Genomic DNA, 17,493 nt, shown 5'->3' on the forward strand with positions numbered 1-17,493 from the left:
TTTCTTAATGAGTCTAGCTAAAGGTTTATCAATTTTGTTTATCTTCTCAAAGAACCAGCTTTTAGTTTTATTGATCTTTGCTACTGTTTTCTTTGCTTCTATTTCATTTATTTCTGCTATGACCTTTATGATTTCTTTCCTTCTGCTAACTTTGGGTTTTGTTTGTTTTTCTTTCTCTAGTTCCTTTAGATGTAACGTTAGATTGTTTATTTGAGATATTCTTGTTTCTTGTGGTAGGATTGTATTGCTGTAAACTTCCCTCTTAGAACTGCTTTTGCTGCATCACATAGGTTTTGGATCATTGTGGTTTCACTGTCACTTGTCTCTAGGTATTTTTTGATTTCTTCTTTGATTTCTTCAGTGATCTCTTGGTTATTTGGTAACATATTGTTTAGCCTCCATGTGTTTGTGTTTTTATGTTTTTTCCTGAAATTTATTTCTAATCTCATAGCATTGTGGTTGGAAAAGATGCTTGATATGATTTCAATTTTCTTAAATTCACCGAGGCTTCATTTGTGACCCAAGATGTGATCTATCCTGGAGAATGTTCCATGTGCACTTGAGAAGAAAGTGTAATCTACTGTTTTCAGATGGAATGTCCTATAAATATCAATTAAGTCTATCTGGTCTATTGTTTCATTTAAAGCTTTTGTTTCCTTATTTTCTGTCTGGATTACCTGTCCATTGGTGTAAGTGAGGTGTTGAAGTCCCCACTATTATTGTGTTACTGTCGATTTCCTCTTTTATAGCTGTTAGTGTTTGCCTTATGTATTGAGGTGCTCCTATGTTGGGTGCATATATATTTATAATTATTATATCTTCTTCTTAGATTGGTCCCTTGATCATTACGTAGTGTCCTTCCTTGTCTCTTGTAACATTCTTTATTTTAAAGTCTGTTTTGTCTGCTATGAGTATTGTTGCTCCAGATTTATTTGATTCCCATTTGCATGGAATATCTTTTTCCAACCCCGCCCCTTCAGTCTGTATGTGTCCCTAGGTCTGAAGTGGGTCTCTTGTAGACAGCAGACATACAGGTCTTGTTTTTGTATCCATTCACCCAGTCTATGTCTTTTGGTGGGAGCATTTAATCCATTTACATTTAAGGTAAGTATCGATACGTATGTTCCTAATACCATTTTCTTAATTGTTTGGGGTTTGTTTTTGTAGGTCCTTTTCTTCTCTTGTGTTTCCCACTTAGAGAAGTTCCTGTGGCGTTTATTGTAGAGCTGGTTTGGTGGTGCTGAATTCTCTTAGCTTTTGCTCGTCTGTAAAGCTTTTGATTTCTCCATCAAATCTGAATGAGATCCTTGCAGGGTAGAGTAATCTTGGTTGTAGGTTCTTCCCTTTCGTCACTTTAAATATATCATGCCACTCCCTTCTGGCTTGTAGAGCTTCTGCTGAGAAATCAGCTGTTAACCTTATGGGAGTTCCCTTGTATGTTATTTGTCGTTTTACCCTTGTTGATTTTAATAATTTTTCTTTGTCTTTAATTTCTGTCAGTTTGATTACTATGTGTCTCAGTGTGTTTCTCCTTGGGTTTATCTTGCCTGGGACTCTTTTCACTTCTTGGACTTGGGTGGCTATTTCCTTTCCCATGTTAGGGAAGTTTTCGACTATAACCTCTTCAAATAGTTTCTTGGGTCTTTTCTCTCTTTCTTCTCCTGCTGGGACCCCTATAATGCAAATGTTTGTGCATTTAATGTTGTCGCAGAGGTCTCTTAGGCTGTCTTCATTTCTTTTCATTCTTTTTCTTTATTCTGTTCCATGGCAGTGAATTCCACCATTCTCTCTTCCAGGTCACTTATTCGTTCTACCTCAGTTATTCTGCTACTGATTCCTTCTTGTGTATTTTTCATTTCAGTTATTTTATTGTTCATCTCTGTTTGTTTGTTCTTTAATTCTTCTAGGTCTCTGTTAAACATTTATTGCATCTTCTTGATCTTTGCCTCCATTCTTTTTCTGAGGTTCTGGATCATCTTCACTATCATGCTTCTGAATTCTCTTTTTGGAAGGTTGCCTATCTCCACTTCATTTTGTTGTTTTTCTGGGGTTTTATCTTGTCCCTTCATCTGGTACCCAGTCCTCTGCCTTTTCATTTTGTCTATTGTTCTGTGAATGTGGTTTTCTTTCCACAGGTTGCATGCAGGACTGTAGTTCTTCTTGCTTCTGCGGTTTGCTCTGTGGTGGATGAGGCTATCTAAGAGGCTTGTGCAAGCTTCCTGATGGGAGGGACTGGTGGTGGGTAGAGCTGAGTGTTGCTCCAGTGGGCAGAGCTCAGTAAAACTTTAATCCACTTGTCTGCTGATGGGTGGGGCTGAGTTTCCTCCCTGCTGGTTGTTTGGCCTGAGGCAACCCAGCACTGGAGGCTATAGGCTCTTTGGTGGGGCTCTCTGGGAGGGCTCATGCCAAGGAGTACTTCCCAGAACGTCTGCTGCTAGTGTCTTTGTCCCCCCAGTGAGCCACAGCCACCTCCTGCCGCTGCAGGAGACCCTTCAACACTAGCAGGTAGGTCTGGTTCAGTCTCCCCTGGGGTCACTGCTCCCTCCCCTGGGTCCCGATGCACACACTACTTTGTGTGTGCCCTCCAAGAGTGGAGTCTCTGTTTCCCCCAGTCCTGTCGAAGTCCTGCAATCAAATCCCGCTAGCCTTCAAAGTCTGATTCTCTAGGAATTCCTCCTCCCATTGCCGGACCCCCAGGTTGGGAAGCCTGACGTGGGGCTCAGAACCTTCACTCCAGTGGGTGGACTTCTGTGGTATAAGTGTTCTCCAGTTTGAGTCACCCACCCAGCAGTTATGGGATGTGATCTTATTGTGATTGCATGCCTCCTACCATCTCATTGCAGCTTCTCCTTTGTCTTTGGATGTGGGGTATCTTTTTTGGTGAGTTCCAGTGTCTTCCTGTTGATGATTGTTCAGCAGTTAGTTGTGATTCCAGTGCTCTCACAAGAGGGAGTGAGGGCACATCCTCCTACTCTACCATCTTGAACCAATTGTGCAATAAATATTTACTGAACATTTACCATGAAGTCAGCAATGTTGGGTTCTCTCACTTCTATTAAATCATATAGCCCTTACATATTTCTGTGAGGTCATAAACAGCTGTATTTCAGGTGAGATCCCAAAATCAAAAGCAACCTGCATGAGGCTTCACAGCCAATAAGTAGCAGAGCTTGGGCTTAACCTGGTCTGATAACAACCCCCCACCCCAAGCTGCCATGAAATCCAAGAAATGAATTGAGAAGTGAGAAATGAATTTATATTCCAAAGCCAAGCAGCTCAACTCACCAACACATTTGGCTCTCCCTGATAAAGATTCTCAATTAAGCTAATGGCAAAAGAAGTCCCTCTCCCAAAATTACAGTTGACCTCTGTCTTAAAAAAAGAAGAAAAGAAGAAAAGAAGTAATAATGTAAAATACAATTTTAAGACTGTGGATGATTCACTGTGAGATATTGCCATGAGGGTCTCTTTCTCTCCTTCCCGTTTTTCTCTTTTTATCTTCCCTGCCTCTGACACTTCACAGAAACATCTAGGCTTCCATTAAAACTGCCCAATTTTTTCTTTCTTACCCTTCCCCCTTCTTTTCAATGCTGCTTTGAAAAATAAAGACATACTACATTCAGGGCTGAACAAGCAAAAATAAAATAAATTATAGCAGAAGGGGCCTAAGAGATAAGGATGAACTCTCTGGTCAAAAGGGTAATTAAACATTGACATGGCCTTCAAACAAAGAATTAGTCAGTCAGACATGCTGATTGTCATGTTGGGGGAATATAGCAAGGACTCCAATTGTACCATTTGGGGCAGGGATGGGGAGAGGAAAAGTTGCTAAAGAAATAGAAGGGATGTCTGTGTCTTTATACATCTTGCAATTGAATGAGGAATTCACAAGTAGGAAAGACTTCAGCCCTTCCTGGGGAAAGAAACTAAATGTGTGGGGTGGGGGATGCACTCTGTGCCATATCCATTAAATATATTATCCCATTTAATTCTTCCAAAATTCTTTGGGATGCATGCCATTATTTTCACCACTTTACAGATGATAAAGCCAAGGCTCAGGAGAGTTGAAAGAGTTGCCCAAGCACATGGCCAAGAAGGATCTGCTCTGATGAGACGTGACTTAATGGCCAATGCAACTTCCTCTGCTATTTTATTCTAGCATGATCTGAATGGAGTTCTTGGGGGCAGGTAGGCAACATGTTCCCTTCCCCTTGTTCTCTGCCTCCCCTATCTCCCTCTCTTTCCCTCCTTCCTACCTTCCCTCCCTCTCTTTTTTCTTCCTTCCTTCTTTCCTTCCTTCTTCCCTCCCTCCCTCCTTTCCTTTTAATTTCAGGATAAGACCATTATTTCATTATGCAAAAACTTGGTAGGGGTGAGACAGGGTATCTATTTTCTGATTTCAATATGTATAGTAAATGTTAACTGTGGGCAAAGCCATTTGTCTCATCTTTGAGGGTACAAGAAACACCAAGGTAAGTTGTGATTACATGTGTTGCAAAAATCTTTGCAACTCAGATCAACTAGTAGATGGAGGGTTGGCAACCCTACCCTTCCTGAGTTGCAGGCATAGGAGGGTACTGAAGAGAACCAAGAGGTTTTGATCCTAGGGAAAGACAAACTCTAGAAACTGAATCTAAAGAGTAATGAGCATTTTATTTAGAACTTGTTGCATGCAGACACCTAAGGATGAGAGAGAGGCTGAAGCAGGGAGACTCTAATTTATACCAGAAATGAAAAACCAAGCTTCTCTTCTGGGTTTAGCTCAATCCCAACCATTTTCTTGCCTAGTGTGAGGTTAGCAGTGATGACTCACAGGTGGTGTAGCACAGTGGCATGCCCTTTGGAGGCAACCAAATCTTGGTTCAAAATATTTTGCTCACTATTTACTTGAGCAAATGATTCGATTTTTCAGTGATTCAATAAGGCTACCCTGTCTATAAAACTACCTAACTCATTAGGTTCTTGAAAAGATAAAATGATATTGCACTTGTAAAAGATTAGCCCAGTGTCAGGCACATTGTAAGTACTCAATGAATGATCATTGTCAAAGTCACACAGTCTATCACTTACTTGGGGTGACGTCAGCAATGTAAATATGACATAGATCGATAGATAGATAGATCTATCTGATTGGTACAGGTAATTCTGTCCACCACCCCACTCAATGTGCATATGCTCAGTGGGAGATGGCAGAATTAAATACACGATTCCTTATGGATCTCAGTTTCTGTGAGTCTCCATCTTGCGGGGAGGACTACGGTCGGCCATATGCATGCACATATGTAAAACCAAGACATAAAAGCTCATGAAACAAGTCCCCTACTATTTCACCCAGTGCTTGACCATCAGAGAGCTATCTGTCCCAGTTCTGGGGGGAAAAGGCAATATAGTGTAAGGGCCATTTAAGGGACTACATTTTGACCATTTGCAGCTTATTCACTGATTTCCGGACCTGTATTGTGATTGTTATTGCTCTTTGGTTCAATGGACCATTAGGAGTATGGGCTTGAGTTGCCAACAAGGAATGGTTTCACACATCTTTGACTTCTGTGGAACAACGTGGAGAGTAATGTGGAGATGCAGGTCATAAATGCTGGAGCTGGGCCTCTCTGACTTCCTGCAGATGTCAGTGTGAACTTCAAACACAGATGAGATTCCAAGCTCATCTTATTAGCACAAGTCCCTGGATATAAAAAAGGCTCTCAAATTATTTGATAAAGATCCATTTGTTATCCTTACTCAGCCAAAAGAAAAATATAATTGAAACACGGTCACATGCCATAATGGGCACGGGAATAAAACTTCCTCTTCTTTCCTCCTAATTAGAAAACCAGGGGCTTAGAAAAATGCATAAAGGCAGATCAGATAGGAGAACGGGTTTTTTGTTTTTTAGGTAGGAAATTTTTTCTGAGCAACTTGCCACTTAAAACATTTTATAAACTCCCAAAACAAAATAGCCTAAACCAAAAATATCTGCTTTTCCCCCTCTATCACAGAAACGGAATGATTCCCTCGCTTGAAGAAACCACTCGTTAAATATTTGTTGACTGTTCTCTCAGGGGTAATGGCTGTAGGAGCTCACACATCTGCATCTTATCTATCTGGTCAGGGAGGGCTCCGTGAAATGAAAGGAAGAGCACTGTTAAGGATGCCCATATCCTAGTTTGTATGCGGAAGAGCGCTCTCTCAGTAGACTGGAGAGGGGGCAATAAAAGAGGCTGCCGTGTGGGCAGTAGAAAGCCCCAGCACGTGGAGGCAGGGAGGTGGCCTTCCCTACCCAGCAGTGTCTGTTACATCTGGAAAGGAGGGAAGAAAGAACAGACTGTCATCCAGGTCTCCACTTGACCTTTACCTGAAGGGACAAGGTTACCCCTTGCCAAAAGCCCAAATAGCTCTTATTTTTTTTTTTTTTCCTGTGAGTCTTATTTCAAAATGCAAATAGTGCTGTGGACAATTATACATTAACCCATTACTAGCCAATCACTCAGAACTAATGACTTAAAGAAAAAAAGCTCTTTTCTAATGTGGGGAACATTTCTCTGTAATCATGGTTCTGAAGTTCTAAAGAAATAGGACCCTGGCAGAATTAAATACGTGATTCCTTATGGATCTCAGACAATGGCATGTAAGTGTCAATGGTCAGGTAGGGAACTTAGGAGAGGTGGGGTACCTTTTAGGGAAGAAATGCCCAGGTGGATTGCAAAAATGGGATAAGGGGCTTGGAAATAACTATTATAATTGTAATAATGTAGCAGGAAACCTTAGTGCTAAAATCCACGGTCTCTGGGCATACAGCTAGACTACATATACATCCCTGCCCTAGGTAATCAGGTGGCGCTAGGTCGGAAGCCCAGGTGTCCGCTACTTCTAGGCCAGCCTGTGAAACCTCTTGCATAATCCACTACCCTTCCTTCTCTCCACTGCCCGCTGATGCAAACAATTCAATGGTGGATTCTGTAGAAGATGACGGAGCTGGACAACGGAAGGAGCCTGGAGCCCTGAGTGTCACAAGGGACTGAGCTCCTCCGCTGGCCCACACTGGATTGTCAGGTGAGGGTTAAGCCCTTGAGATGCTGAGGATTAGTTGCTGAAGCAACTAACATTACTTATCCTAACTAATAATATAATAATAATTATTATAGCTAATCCCCATTAGGTATGTATCCAAGGGTTTGTCTGAGTATTTTAATCCCTCCAATAGCCATATGTAACATGTAATACTATTATCATCTCCATTTCATTGGTGAGCAAACTCAAGCTCAGAGAGGTTAAGTAACTTGCCTAAGGCCAGCCAGCTAGAGAACAATGAAAACTCTGGGACCAACAATGGGGAAGAGAAAGCGTAGAAGTGAAGACAGGTGGGTAACAGATGACAAAGTTTACAAGCTTCCTGAGTTCATGAGGAAGCCTTAGGGCCCTGTGGAGACACACTGTGTTGTAGTCAAGGGGCTTCAGCAGCAGAAGGAAGTGAGGGCCGATCCTGAGCCATTCACATGCCGCCTGTGAGTTCCGACCAGGACATCTAGCTTCCACAAGCTTCTGTGTCACCACCTGACAGTGGCGTCAGGGATATGGACCCTCACTGGATGTTTGTGAGGATTAAGCGAGGTGAGTATTCATCGGCCGCACAGGACTGGGTGCATGGTAGGACTGAATGAACATTGGTTCCCTTCCTGCATGGCTAGGAGGCATTTTTGATGGTGAGAGGCCCATCGTCCCCTGTGCTTACGGGTCCCAGTCTGCACACAAAGGGCCTTAACTGCACCCACCAGAGAGGTGGCTGGTAGCTCATGGGGGCACTCAGCAATGCCACGAGATTTGCAACCCAACCAAGCCAGCAGCACTCGCCAGGCGCTTTTCTCTGAGATCCTTGCCTTGGCCCTTTTCTCATGTATCCATGCACTGAATGCAGATTAATTGAGCCCACACCGGGCACCAGGTGCTCTGCCAGGTACAGGAGGTAGACACAGTGGCGAACCAGAGAGGGAACACACCTGCTCTCACGGGTCAGACTTTCTCACGGGGGCTGGGGAACGAGCAGAGAGTAAGTGAAAAAACTAAAGATATAGTTACACTTGCTATGTCATATGTTATGAAGGAAGTAAACAGAGATGTGAGAGAATAAATAGGATGGCGTGGGGGGTTTGTGCCAATAGAGAGACTAGAGGAAGCGAAACCTTGAACTAATGTTTGACGGATGAACATGACTCCCCCAAGTTGTTGTTGGAGGGAGTGTTCCAGGTGAAGGGAACAGTGTCAGCAAAGGCCCTGGGGTAGGAAAGAGCTTGGTAGATTGGAGAAACAGAAAGGAGGCCAGTATAATTAAGCGAGCAGGGGTATAAGTTAAGCTTCTTTTCTTTTTTTCTCCCCGCCCCCCCAGGAAAAGCTCGCCATCACTCACATTCTGGCCTGCAATTAAAGCCATGGTAATGGAATTCTGCTGTAGACTAACTTTGCTGGGTCATGTGGATTCCAGTTCATCCAGCAGCTTGTTACTACAGAGGTGACAGACCTGAATACAAAATGAAGCTCCATGTCCATCCCTGTGACCGAGATGGAAACCGGGTGGAACAGACATCCCTTAGGAACATCCGGATCCTTAGAAAATAGTTCCTAGCTTGAAAAACACATTTCCAGATAAAATCATACTGCCATGAGGGCACAGGTACAAATACATGATATACACACAAGGAAGGAGCTGGTTTATTCCCTCTCACTACTGACCCTATGTTGGGGTCTGGGCTCCTCTGGCCAGACTGGGCTGTTCTCTGATCCTGGCCATTGTCTGGCAATTGCAGAAACTTGAACTTCACCTTCATGGCCTGCCCTAGGGATCCAGGAGGAACTTCAGGCTGTGCCCAGATGTCCCGGAACCCATCCCAGAAATCAATTTGGCCTTCTGAGTCTTCCCAGGTGCCAGATGAAGGAAAGTCTCACAGAGCCACAGTAGGCTCCCTTCTCTCTCTCCCAGAATGTCTAATATGGAGTCTGAGCAACTTTACAGCAACTTCTGACCCTACCCTTCTTCTCTACCCAAATCATGGTGAATCCAACATGACAAGAGAGGGAGGGTATGTTGCCTTCCTAGAGATGATGGCAAGAACAGGTCAGATCCAGGGGAAGGGAATGGTTGAGTGCTTTCTAAGACTGAGGGACTTTTATCTCAATCAACCTTATCATCTTTAGCGAGAACAGGAGCTTCTTCTTCATGTAAGAAAGTGATGGTAGTTATACCAGATCAACAGATGCTGATACTGGTGGTATTATCAATGTTGTCACTTCTGTGGGTGGAATCCTGGGGTCCCCGCAATGAGAAAGATCCCTGAGTTATGCCAAGGAATCAAACAAGCATAGGTCACATATATTAGATTCAATTCCAGGGCCAGAATCTTTCCTGCTAGTTAGTTTAGGTTCACCATGGGGCACAGAGCACGCTAGGAGGGGAGACATGGGTTTTTCTGTTGTTGTTTGTTTTTCTAAACCTCACCATACAGTTTCTATCATGCAAGTTGTCTTTTTCCCTCCTTAGATCTCTGTGTTTTTGCTTCACCTTTTATCCGTAATGTATAAGGTATCTCTTGAATGCCTTGCTGACTCTGGATCTCTTTTTGTTCCATTTTATTGATTGGCCTAAAGAAAAAGTCCTAGCTCTCGTGCATAGGTGTTTTGGAATCCTGAAGTTGACAGTGAGATCCAACATGAAGAACTTGAAGCAAAAGAACATGTGTAAAAGGAATGTGTATATAGAGCTGGGGCTTTCTATTATACCATTTGAGTAAAACATGATTAGAATAAGATCCTTGGAACTAAATATCTTCTGATTTTTAACAATAGACTATTATCTGAAGGAAACTAAGATACACTATTTCAATTTTTAGTACTGCATAAAAGCATGCATAACAGAACCCATATTAAAATTCAGAAATGTTTATTAACAACAACAAAAAAACAAAGAATGACAAAAGGAACGGATTGGTATTAGGGATCACTGAAGCTCTATAAGCCTGGGAAATACTTTTCTACAACCTGTATCAGAGATATAACTATTTTATTGCTTTGGTGTTAACAAAACCCATACAAGGGATAGTTCTATGATGCTTGAGTAGTTTCAGGTTATGCCAAATGGGTGGCTATGAATAGAACAAGAACTTTCTGCCTAAGATACCTGATGTTTTTTACTTGGTAAGCATCTATTTCTCCTTCTGATAAAACAAGAAGTGGGAATCTTGTTTCTTCCACTGTTAGGAATTCATAGACAATGTCTTCTGGCTCAAAAGGTGGAAATGTGGCCCAGGCCTGGCCGATTTGGGTACTGCTTTCCGATGGCCATAGTCATGGATCAAAGGGTAGGTATGGAATCTGAGTGGAGTCCAGTCAAGGCTAGTGAACATCAGTCAGCCCTGAGAGATGTGCTGAAATGGCTGGGAAAGAGACCCTCTCTTTCTGCAGATGCTAATTGTAGCCATCTCACCACCTCCTGGGGAGTGCCTGCCTGAAAATGAAAGCAACACAGAGCAAAGCACAGGGCAGAATTGGAGAGAATCAGATTCCAATCATCGCTTGAACACCTGGAGGCTGATCTGCTGGATTCACACCTTGACCTTCCCAGTTGAGTGAATCAACACATTCTTTTTATGATTTAAACCAATTTGGGTTTGTTTATTCTAATTTCTCTGAAGAATTCAATGTCTGTCTTGATGTTCCTACAACCGTTTCTTCAAGCCAAAAGTTCATGGAGCCAGAGCTTTCTTTTGGAAGAACAGGAGGATATATTTGGGTTTTACAGAATATCCAAAGTTTAGAGCTAAAAGGGACCTGTTCCCATCCTTTATTGCTGCATGGCAAACCACCCCAAAAACTAATGCTGTAAAACAACCACCGTTGCATGATTCTCGTGGATCCTAAGGGTCAGGAATTCATAGAGCACAGCAGGGATGGTTTGTCTCTGCTTCGCAATATCAGAGGCTTCCATAGACAACACGTGAATCATTTGAGGTTAGAATTCTGCAAAGGCACATCCCATGCTGGGTAGTCATGATCCAAAGGCTGGGCTCAGCTGAGACTTCCAAACAGAGCACCTATCCATGGGCTCCCCATGTGGCTAGCTTGGGCTTCCTCACAGTATGGAGGCCCTGGGATAGCTGTATTTCTTACATGGCCACTCAAGGCTCCAAGTTCCAGTGAATAAGATAAAATGTCCCAGTAAACAAAATAGAAACTGCCTGATCTTTCATGCTTAGCCTCACATAGCATCACTTCCACTATGCTTACAAGCCTGTCCAGATTCACAGGAGGGGACACAGACTCCCACCTGTCCATGGGAAGAGTGTCAAAGAATTTGGAGCTGTTTTAAGAGCACCATGCACGTGGCGCTTTTTGTTTCTCACACTTCCTTGCCTTAGCACATACTTCTCCTGTCAGGTAACATTCTTCTCCCACCCTTGTCCTCCCAGTGACTCTCCCTTCATCCTCCATGGCTTTGTAGCATGTTACCTGCCGGAGAAGCATCTCCTATCTTCTTCTGAACTGGGCTAGGGGTGATTTTACTCTGCTGTATTCACACCTCTGCTTGTCTCGCCAAGTTGAAATTGTCTCATTTTTCTTTGTCCCTCTTCTCCAAACTGTGTACTTTCTAAGGAGTGCATATCATGCTTTTTATCATTACAATTACTTTTATTTGGCTCCTGACATACAGAAGATGCTAAAAGAATACATACGTAGTGAAAATTTCCAACCCCTTCACTCTGCAAATGAGAAAACATCAGCCCAGAAAGGGAAGTACATTGTTCAAAGTCACACAACTTGTTTGTAGGCATCTAGAACCCATGGATCCTCTCTGGAATTCCCACGGTCCTCCTACACCACCACAGTGCTCCAAACATAAGGCCCTGAGTGATGCTCAGAAAGGCCTGCGTATGGTGGTCATGAACCCAGGAGCATCTGTGCAGCCAACCTCTGCCAGGGAAACCTCTGGCTTCCCAAACTAATTTGTGATGCTTTTAGACCTCAGGAAAAAAACACAATAGATTGAGAGTGGCATTTTACATTTTCAGAAACAAGAACCGATTGCGTTAGTTCATGCCTAATTAGCTTATGCATTTGGGCAGCAGGCTCTGTACTTCCCAGCTGAGATGTGCAGTACAGGCACAACTGGGTCCCTGCATACGTGGGCCAGATGTTCGGCATGCCAACATGCAGGGGGGTTATAGCCGGGAAAAAACAAAAACAGAAAGGTGAGCATTTGTTCCGAAATGCTTTAGAAGAACACACCAAGCAACTTTCACTTTTCATGAACCTGTCACAATTGCAAAGTAAAACTGTATTATCAAGGAAATCTACATATAAAGAATCTAAATCTAGATGGTACGCACAACTTGTACAGTTTCTTTTCATAGATATTTATCAGCAAGCACTTCCGAGAACACGAGGTAATACATTTAACTACTGACCTACTTACTTCCTTTATGTACCAAAGCAAATGAATGTTTTAAAATGTTGGTCCAGAAGAAATTAGTTCAGGAATTCCTTTTCCCTTTTTGATAGTGCATTCTAACACTGATCTTATCCACAACCACCAAAGAGGAAAGCATTCAACTTTCTGACAGTGTAACTATCTCTTCCTGCAAATTGCCCCCAAAATACTCTGTTTTTTCTGGCCTTAAAATTACCTCAATTTCTAACAAAAGTTCTGATCATTCCCACCTAAATAAAAGTGTTGGTTTACCTTCTCAGTATTCTAGGAACACTAAAACAACAAACAAATATTTTACAAATCCATAATTTTTCATTTAGCTACCTCTTCTAAGAGCTCGTCCTTTTTTTTTTTAAATCAAAAAATGTTCCTTGTCTACTACTCTTTCATGTACAGGAAAATTAGGCAACAACGGAGTGTGACAATAACATCTCTTGGCAAAAATATGGACAAATCAGAAGTCTCACATATTCTTATCAAAATATAAATTGGTAAAAATTACTTTGGAAAATAATTTATCATGAGCTAGTAGATATCAAGATATGCATTCCTGGGGCTTCCCCGGTGGCGCAGTGGTTGAGAATCTGACTGCCAATGCAGGGGACATGGGTTCGAGCCCTGGTCTGGGAAGATCCCACATGCCACGGAGCAACTGGGCCCATGAGCCACAACTACTGAGCCTGCGCGTCTGGAGTCTGTGCTCCACAACGAGAGGCCGCAATAGTGAGAGACCCGCGCACTGCGATGAAGAGTGGCCCCCACTTGCCACAACTAGAGAAAGCCCTCGCACAGAAACGAAGACCCAACACAGCAAAAATAAATAAATGAATTAACAAACTCCTACCCCCAACATCTAAAAAAAAAGATATGCATTCCTTGGGACTCAGAAATCTCACTTCTAGAGAAACTTTTGCACAGTTGCACTGGGAGGGATGAGCAACAAGGCTCACGGCAGCACCAGAAAAAGCCCACATGCACAGCAACAAGAGAATGTGTAAGTCAAGGGTATAAAAAACGAGCCTGATCACTCGATCACCATGAAAGGAGGTGAACTACAGGCTTCGAGAAGGAAGACGCTCACACACATAACATTGTTTGAAACAGGCAGATCATGAACGAATGTGTGCCATGTGTTCTTATTTACGTCAAGTGCAAAACCTTGTAAAACTAAAACCATGTTGCTCAGGAAGACGTGAGTGTCAGCTAAAACTAAAGAACAGCCAGGGAATCATCATCATCAAATTCAGAAGAGTGATTAGCTCAGCTGGGGGAGAAAGGAAATACAACGGTGGTATCGCAAATGTTCCACTCCTCAAGACGGGTGATAGGTACACAGGAGTTTGTTTCATTAGATTTTATGCTTCTCATAAGTATATACTGCATATGCATGTAATGTTTCATAATTTCTTAAACAAAAAATAGAAGGATTATATGGAAAATCCTTAAAATTTTGCAACATCGATGACAATATGTCTTTAATATGCTAAGTGCTCTTAATAATTAATTTGAAAAGTTCAGTAGCTAAAGTAATATACGGGCAAAGCCGTGAAATGGCAATAACAACAAAAAAAATACCAAATTTTAATCTATGGAATTAGTAGAGAATAAAAATGGTGATAATACCTAAAACTGGACAGGTGAATGAGGAGACAGGCACATAGCTGGTGGGATGTCCTTAGGACACTTTTTCTTCCAGGTTATTTGCCAACGTGAATGAAAACCCCTCAGCTATTGATAGACTTTGACCCAGTGATTCTATGTCTAGGACTCTATCTCAGAGAAATACTTGGACCAGTGGGTACTCAGGGATGTATGTTCAAGAATGTTCATTACAGAATTGTTTATCACAGTGAAAAATGTGGAACTGCCAAAGTGTTTAATTCAAGACTGGCTAGATAAATTATGGTACAACCATGCAAGAGACTAATACAAACACGTTAAAATTATGATATAGCTCCATATTTATTGATATGGAAAGATGCAGAGGACATATTGTTGAGTGAGAAGTGCAGTAATAGAACAGAATACATGAGCACAAATTCCCTTTGTTGCAAAAGCGTGTATTTATGCGTGTGTGTGCTACCAACTGGACTCCTGCCTTCACCCTCTCTTGCCCGGGTAAAGGTCAGGAGCTCCTAAACATTCTTCCGCCCTTGTCTTCCAGCAGCGCATTCTCAACACAACAGCCAGAACGGACCTTTTAAAACACAAGCCAGATCATGTCACTCCTCTGTCCAAAATGCTCCAAGTGGCCTCCAAATGTCAGCTCCAGGAAGGCAGGGATTTTGGTCTGTTTTGTTCTCTGCTGTATTTCTAGAACCTAGAATAGTGCTTGGCACATAGTAAGCCTTCAATAAATAGTTATTGCATGAATAAGTCACTGAATAAATGGGCAAATGAAAAAGGTCAATTCAGAAGGTGAAATGTATAATGAAGTAGGTATACAGTATAAGGGGTTAGAGAGTCCCTGTGGGGCAGGCAGGCAGGTTGCTTCTTTAAGTCAAGTGGCCACAGGTAGCTTCTCTGACAAAGTGCCATTTGAGCAAGACCTGCATGAGGAGAAGAAGCCAGGTCTCAAAAGACCCAGAGAGGAAATGTTCCAGGAGGAGGAAACAGTGGGGCACAGGTGTCTCACGGCAGGAGTATCTGGAAGTGTTCAAGGAACTAGAAGAAGGCTATACCCCAGGAGTTTATCTTGTTTTCTACAGTGGCAACACTACAGGTGACTATGAATGATTCTTTTTCTGTTTAATGGCTGTTTCTACTGTTTTAACAATAAACATGGATTGATGTGTAAAATCAGTAAGCTATTCTACACACGCAACCGGGACTGAGTCCTGGGTCAGGAAACTCTGGTTTTTCTGGGCCTGGAGTATAGCTGTGTGGTTTGTGATCATGCGTAAACTATTGGGCTGGCCAAAAAGTTGGTTCAGGTTTTTCTGTAACATCTTACGGGAAACCCGAATGAACTTTTTGGCCAGCCCAATACATTGCCCTCTGCAAGATAAGGATGTCAGGGCTCCACATCCCATCTCGTTCAAAAAATGTATAATTACGTTTTCCCCATTCTCCTCAGAGTGAGATTAGAAACTCCTTTCCCTTGTCATGGAGCACAGACCCTATCTTAAGTTCACACAGAGATAAATAAGGTTGCCCCTAGCAACAGCAGCAGACACTCTACAAATTGGTTCATAGCACCAACAAATTCTATTATTTGTTTGTTTGTTTGTGGCTCATTTTTATTTTTTTTAACATCTTTATTGGAGTATAATTGCTTTACAAGGGTGTGTTAATTTCTGCTTTATAACAAAGTGAATCAGCTATACATATACATACATCTCCATATACCCTCCCTCTTGCGTCTCCCTCCCATCCTCCCTATCCCACCCCTCTAGGTGGTCACAAAGCACCAAGCTTTGTTTGTTTTTATTGATGTAAGAACACTTAACATAAGATCTACCTTCTTAATCAATTTCTGAGCACACAATAAGAGACCATTGTTGACTACATGCAAATTCCTAACATGGCTTTTGCAATTTCCTTCTCTCTCAGATTCACTGGGATAAGTACTCATGTCACGAAGAGCTATGCGAAACCAAGACCCAGCATGGTTGCTTTTATGGTCTAAATGAAGGAGCATAATTTTTTTTTTTTTTTTTGCGGTACGCGGGCCTCTCACTGTTGTGGCCTCTCCCGTTGCGGAGCACAGGCTCCGGACGTGCAGGCCCAGCGGCCATGGCTCACGGGCCCAGCCGCTCCATGTCATGTGGGATCCTCCCAGACCGGGGCACGAACCCGTATCCCCTGCATCGGCAGGCGGACTCTCAACCACTGCGCTACCAGGGAAGCCCTGAAGGAGCATAATTGTTTTGGTCGATGTTAGAATAAGTCACTCCATTCTCTCCCCCTCCTCCTCCCACAGATGGGGCGGGGGTGGGGAGGCACATAAAGGAAGGAAATTTTACCTTCTGCCTGTGGGCAAGGGCAGGGCCAACCTGGGAATCCACAGGTCAGCAGAGGTGCCTTACTATTTCTTCAGGGTTAGCAGGTGCTGTGAGAGGAGAGAGGGTGAATTTGTGCTCAAAGAAAAGAGAAAGATGCTGAGTTTATGGAGGAAGCCCAAGAGCGGAAATGGTTTCAAACAAAAGAGAACCAAACAGAAAACAGAAAGGCAGTGTGTGCGTGTGTCGGGGTGGGGGTGGGACGGCAGGGAGTCACTGCTATAGTCCCAGCTGGCACAGGGTGGGCACTCGGTAAATATTTGTTGTTTGAATAAATACGCAGTTTTTTCCAGGGTGTTTCTTTCTCTCCCTCCTTGAGAAATGGTGAGCACGTATGCTGGAAGGTAATTCTCATGAAAGTTCTATTTTACATTGGCTGGGTTTCCCTTGAAGGAAACCTCACACGTAACCTCTCTGAATTTGCCCTCTTGCTTTACAGGGTGATTTTCATGATTTCCCCCCATCTGTTACCATTTTCCACAACTGGCAGCTATGAGCTGAGGTATTATCTGTTTATCTGTGCAGTTCTCCTCTTGGTTGAACAGTTTACAGTTTTTCGATTTACTTCCTTCTCCACTATTTAAAATAAATTTTAAGTGTAGGGGTATGACATAACCTCAGAGAGAATCTGTGTCTTTTGGCCAGAGGAAAATGTGAGCTCAGGCCACGCTTGCTGGAAAACATCATGAAGATGATACTTCACGCAGCAACAGGTCAGAAAGTAGGGCAGAGTCAGATCAGACAGATGATTTGTGCAAACAACTCCATGGCTTCCCTGAAGCTGCTCTATGTGACAGCCCCAAACTGTTATCCACAAGGAAAGAGGTTTGGCACTCTTTGGAGGCAGGGTGGGTAGGAGGAGATGGATAATAAAACGCAAATATCCTGCCATGCTTTCAGAAAGTTGGGTCTCTTTGAGAAGATAAGCATTATGAAACGCAAGTTCTTCTATTTTCTGACTCTTGCCAGGAATTTGAAGTTTCTTTCAGAGCCCACTTTCTTGCTTGCTTCTAGGGAACC

The 17,493-nt window shown here is 42.8% G+C and overlaps 1 protein-coding gene across 1 annotated transcript in view; it reads right to left on the reverse strand.

Annotated features, from left to right (window-relative positions):
* KAZN (kazrin, periplakin interacting protein) overlaps positions 1–17,493 on the reverse strand; it is a 1,100,080-nt gene that overhangs the window by 749,000 nt on the left and 333,587 nt on the right. Inside the window, exon 5 of the mRNA XM_024749822.1 lies at positions 7,017–7,028. Coding sequence (XP_024605590.1) covers positions 7,017–7,028 — 12 coding nt within the window. The remainder of the gene's footprint in view (positions 1–7,016; positions 7,029–17,493) is intronic.

The sequence above is a fragment of the Neophocaena asiaeorientalis genome, unplaced genomic scaffold (genome assembly GCF_003031525.2).
Source record: "Neophocaena asiaeorientalis asiaeorientalis breed wild unplaced genomic scaffold, Neophocaena_asiaeorientalis_V1.1 scaffold275, whole genome shotgun sequence".
Classification (NCBI taxonomy): Eukaryota; Metazoa; Chordata; class Mammalia; order Artiodactyla; family Phocoenidae; genus Neophocaena; species Neophocaena asiaeorientalis.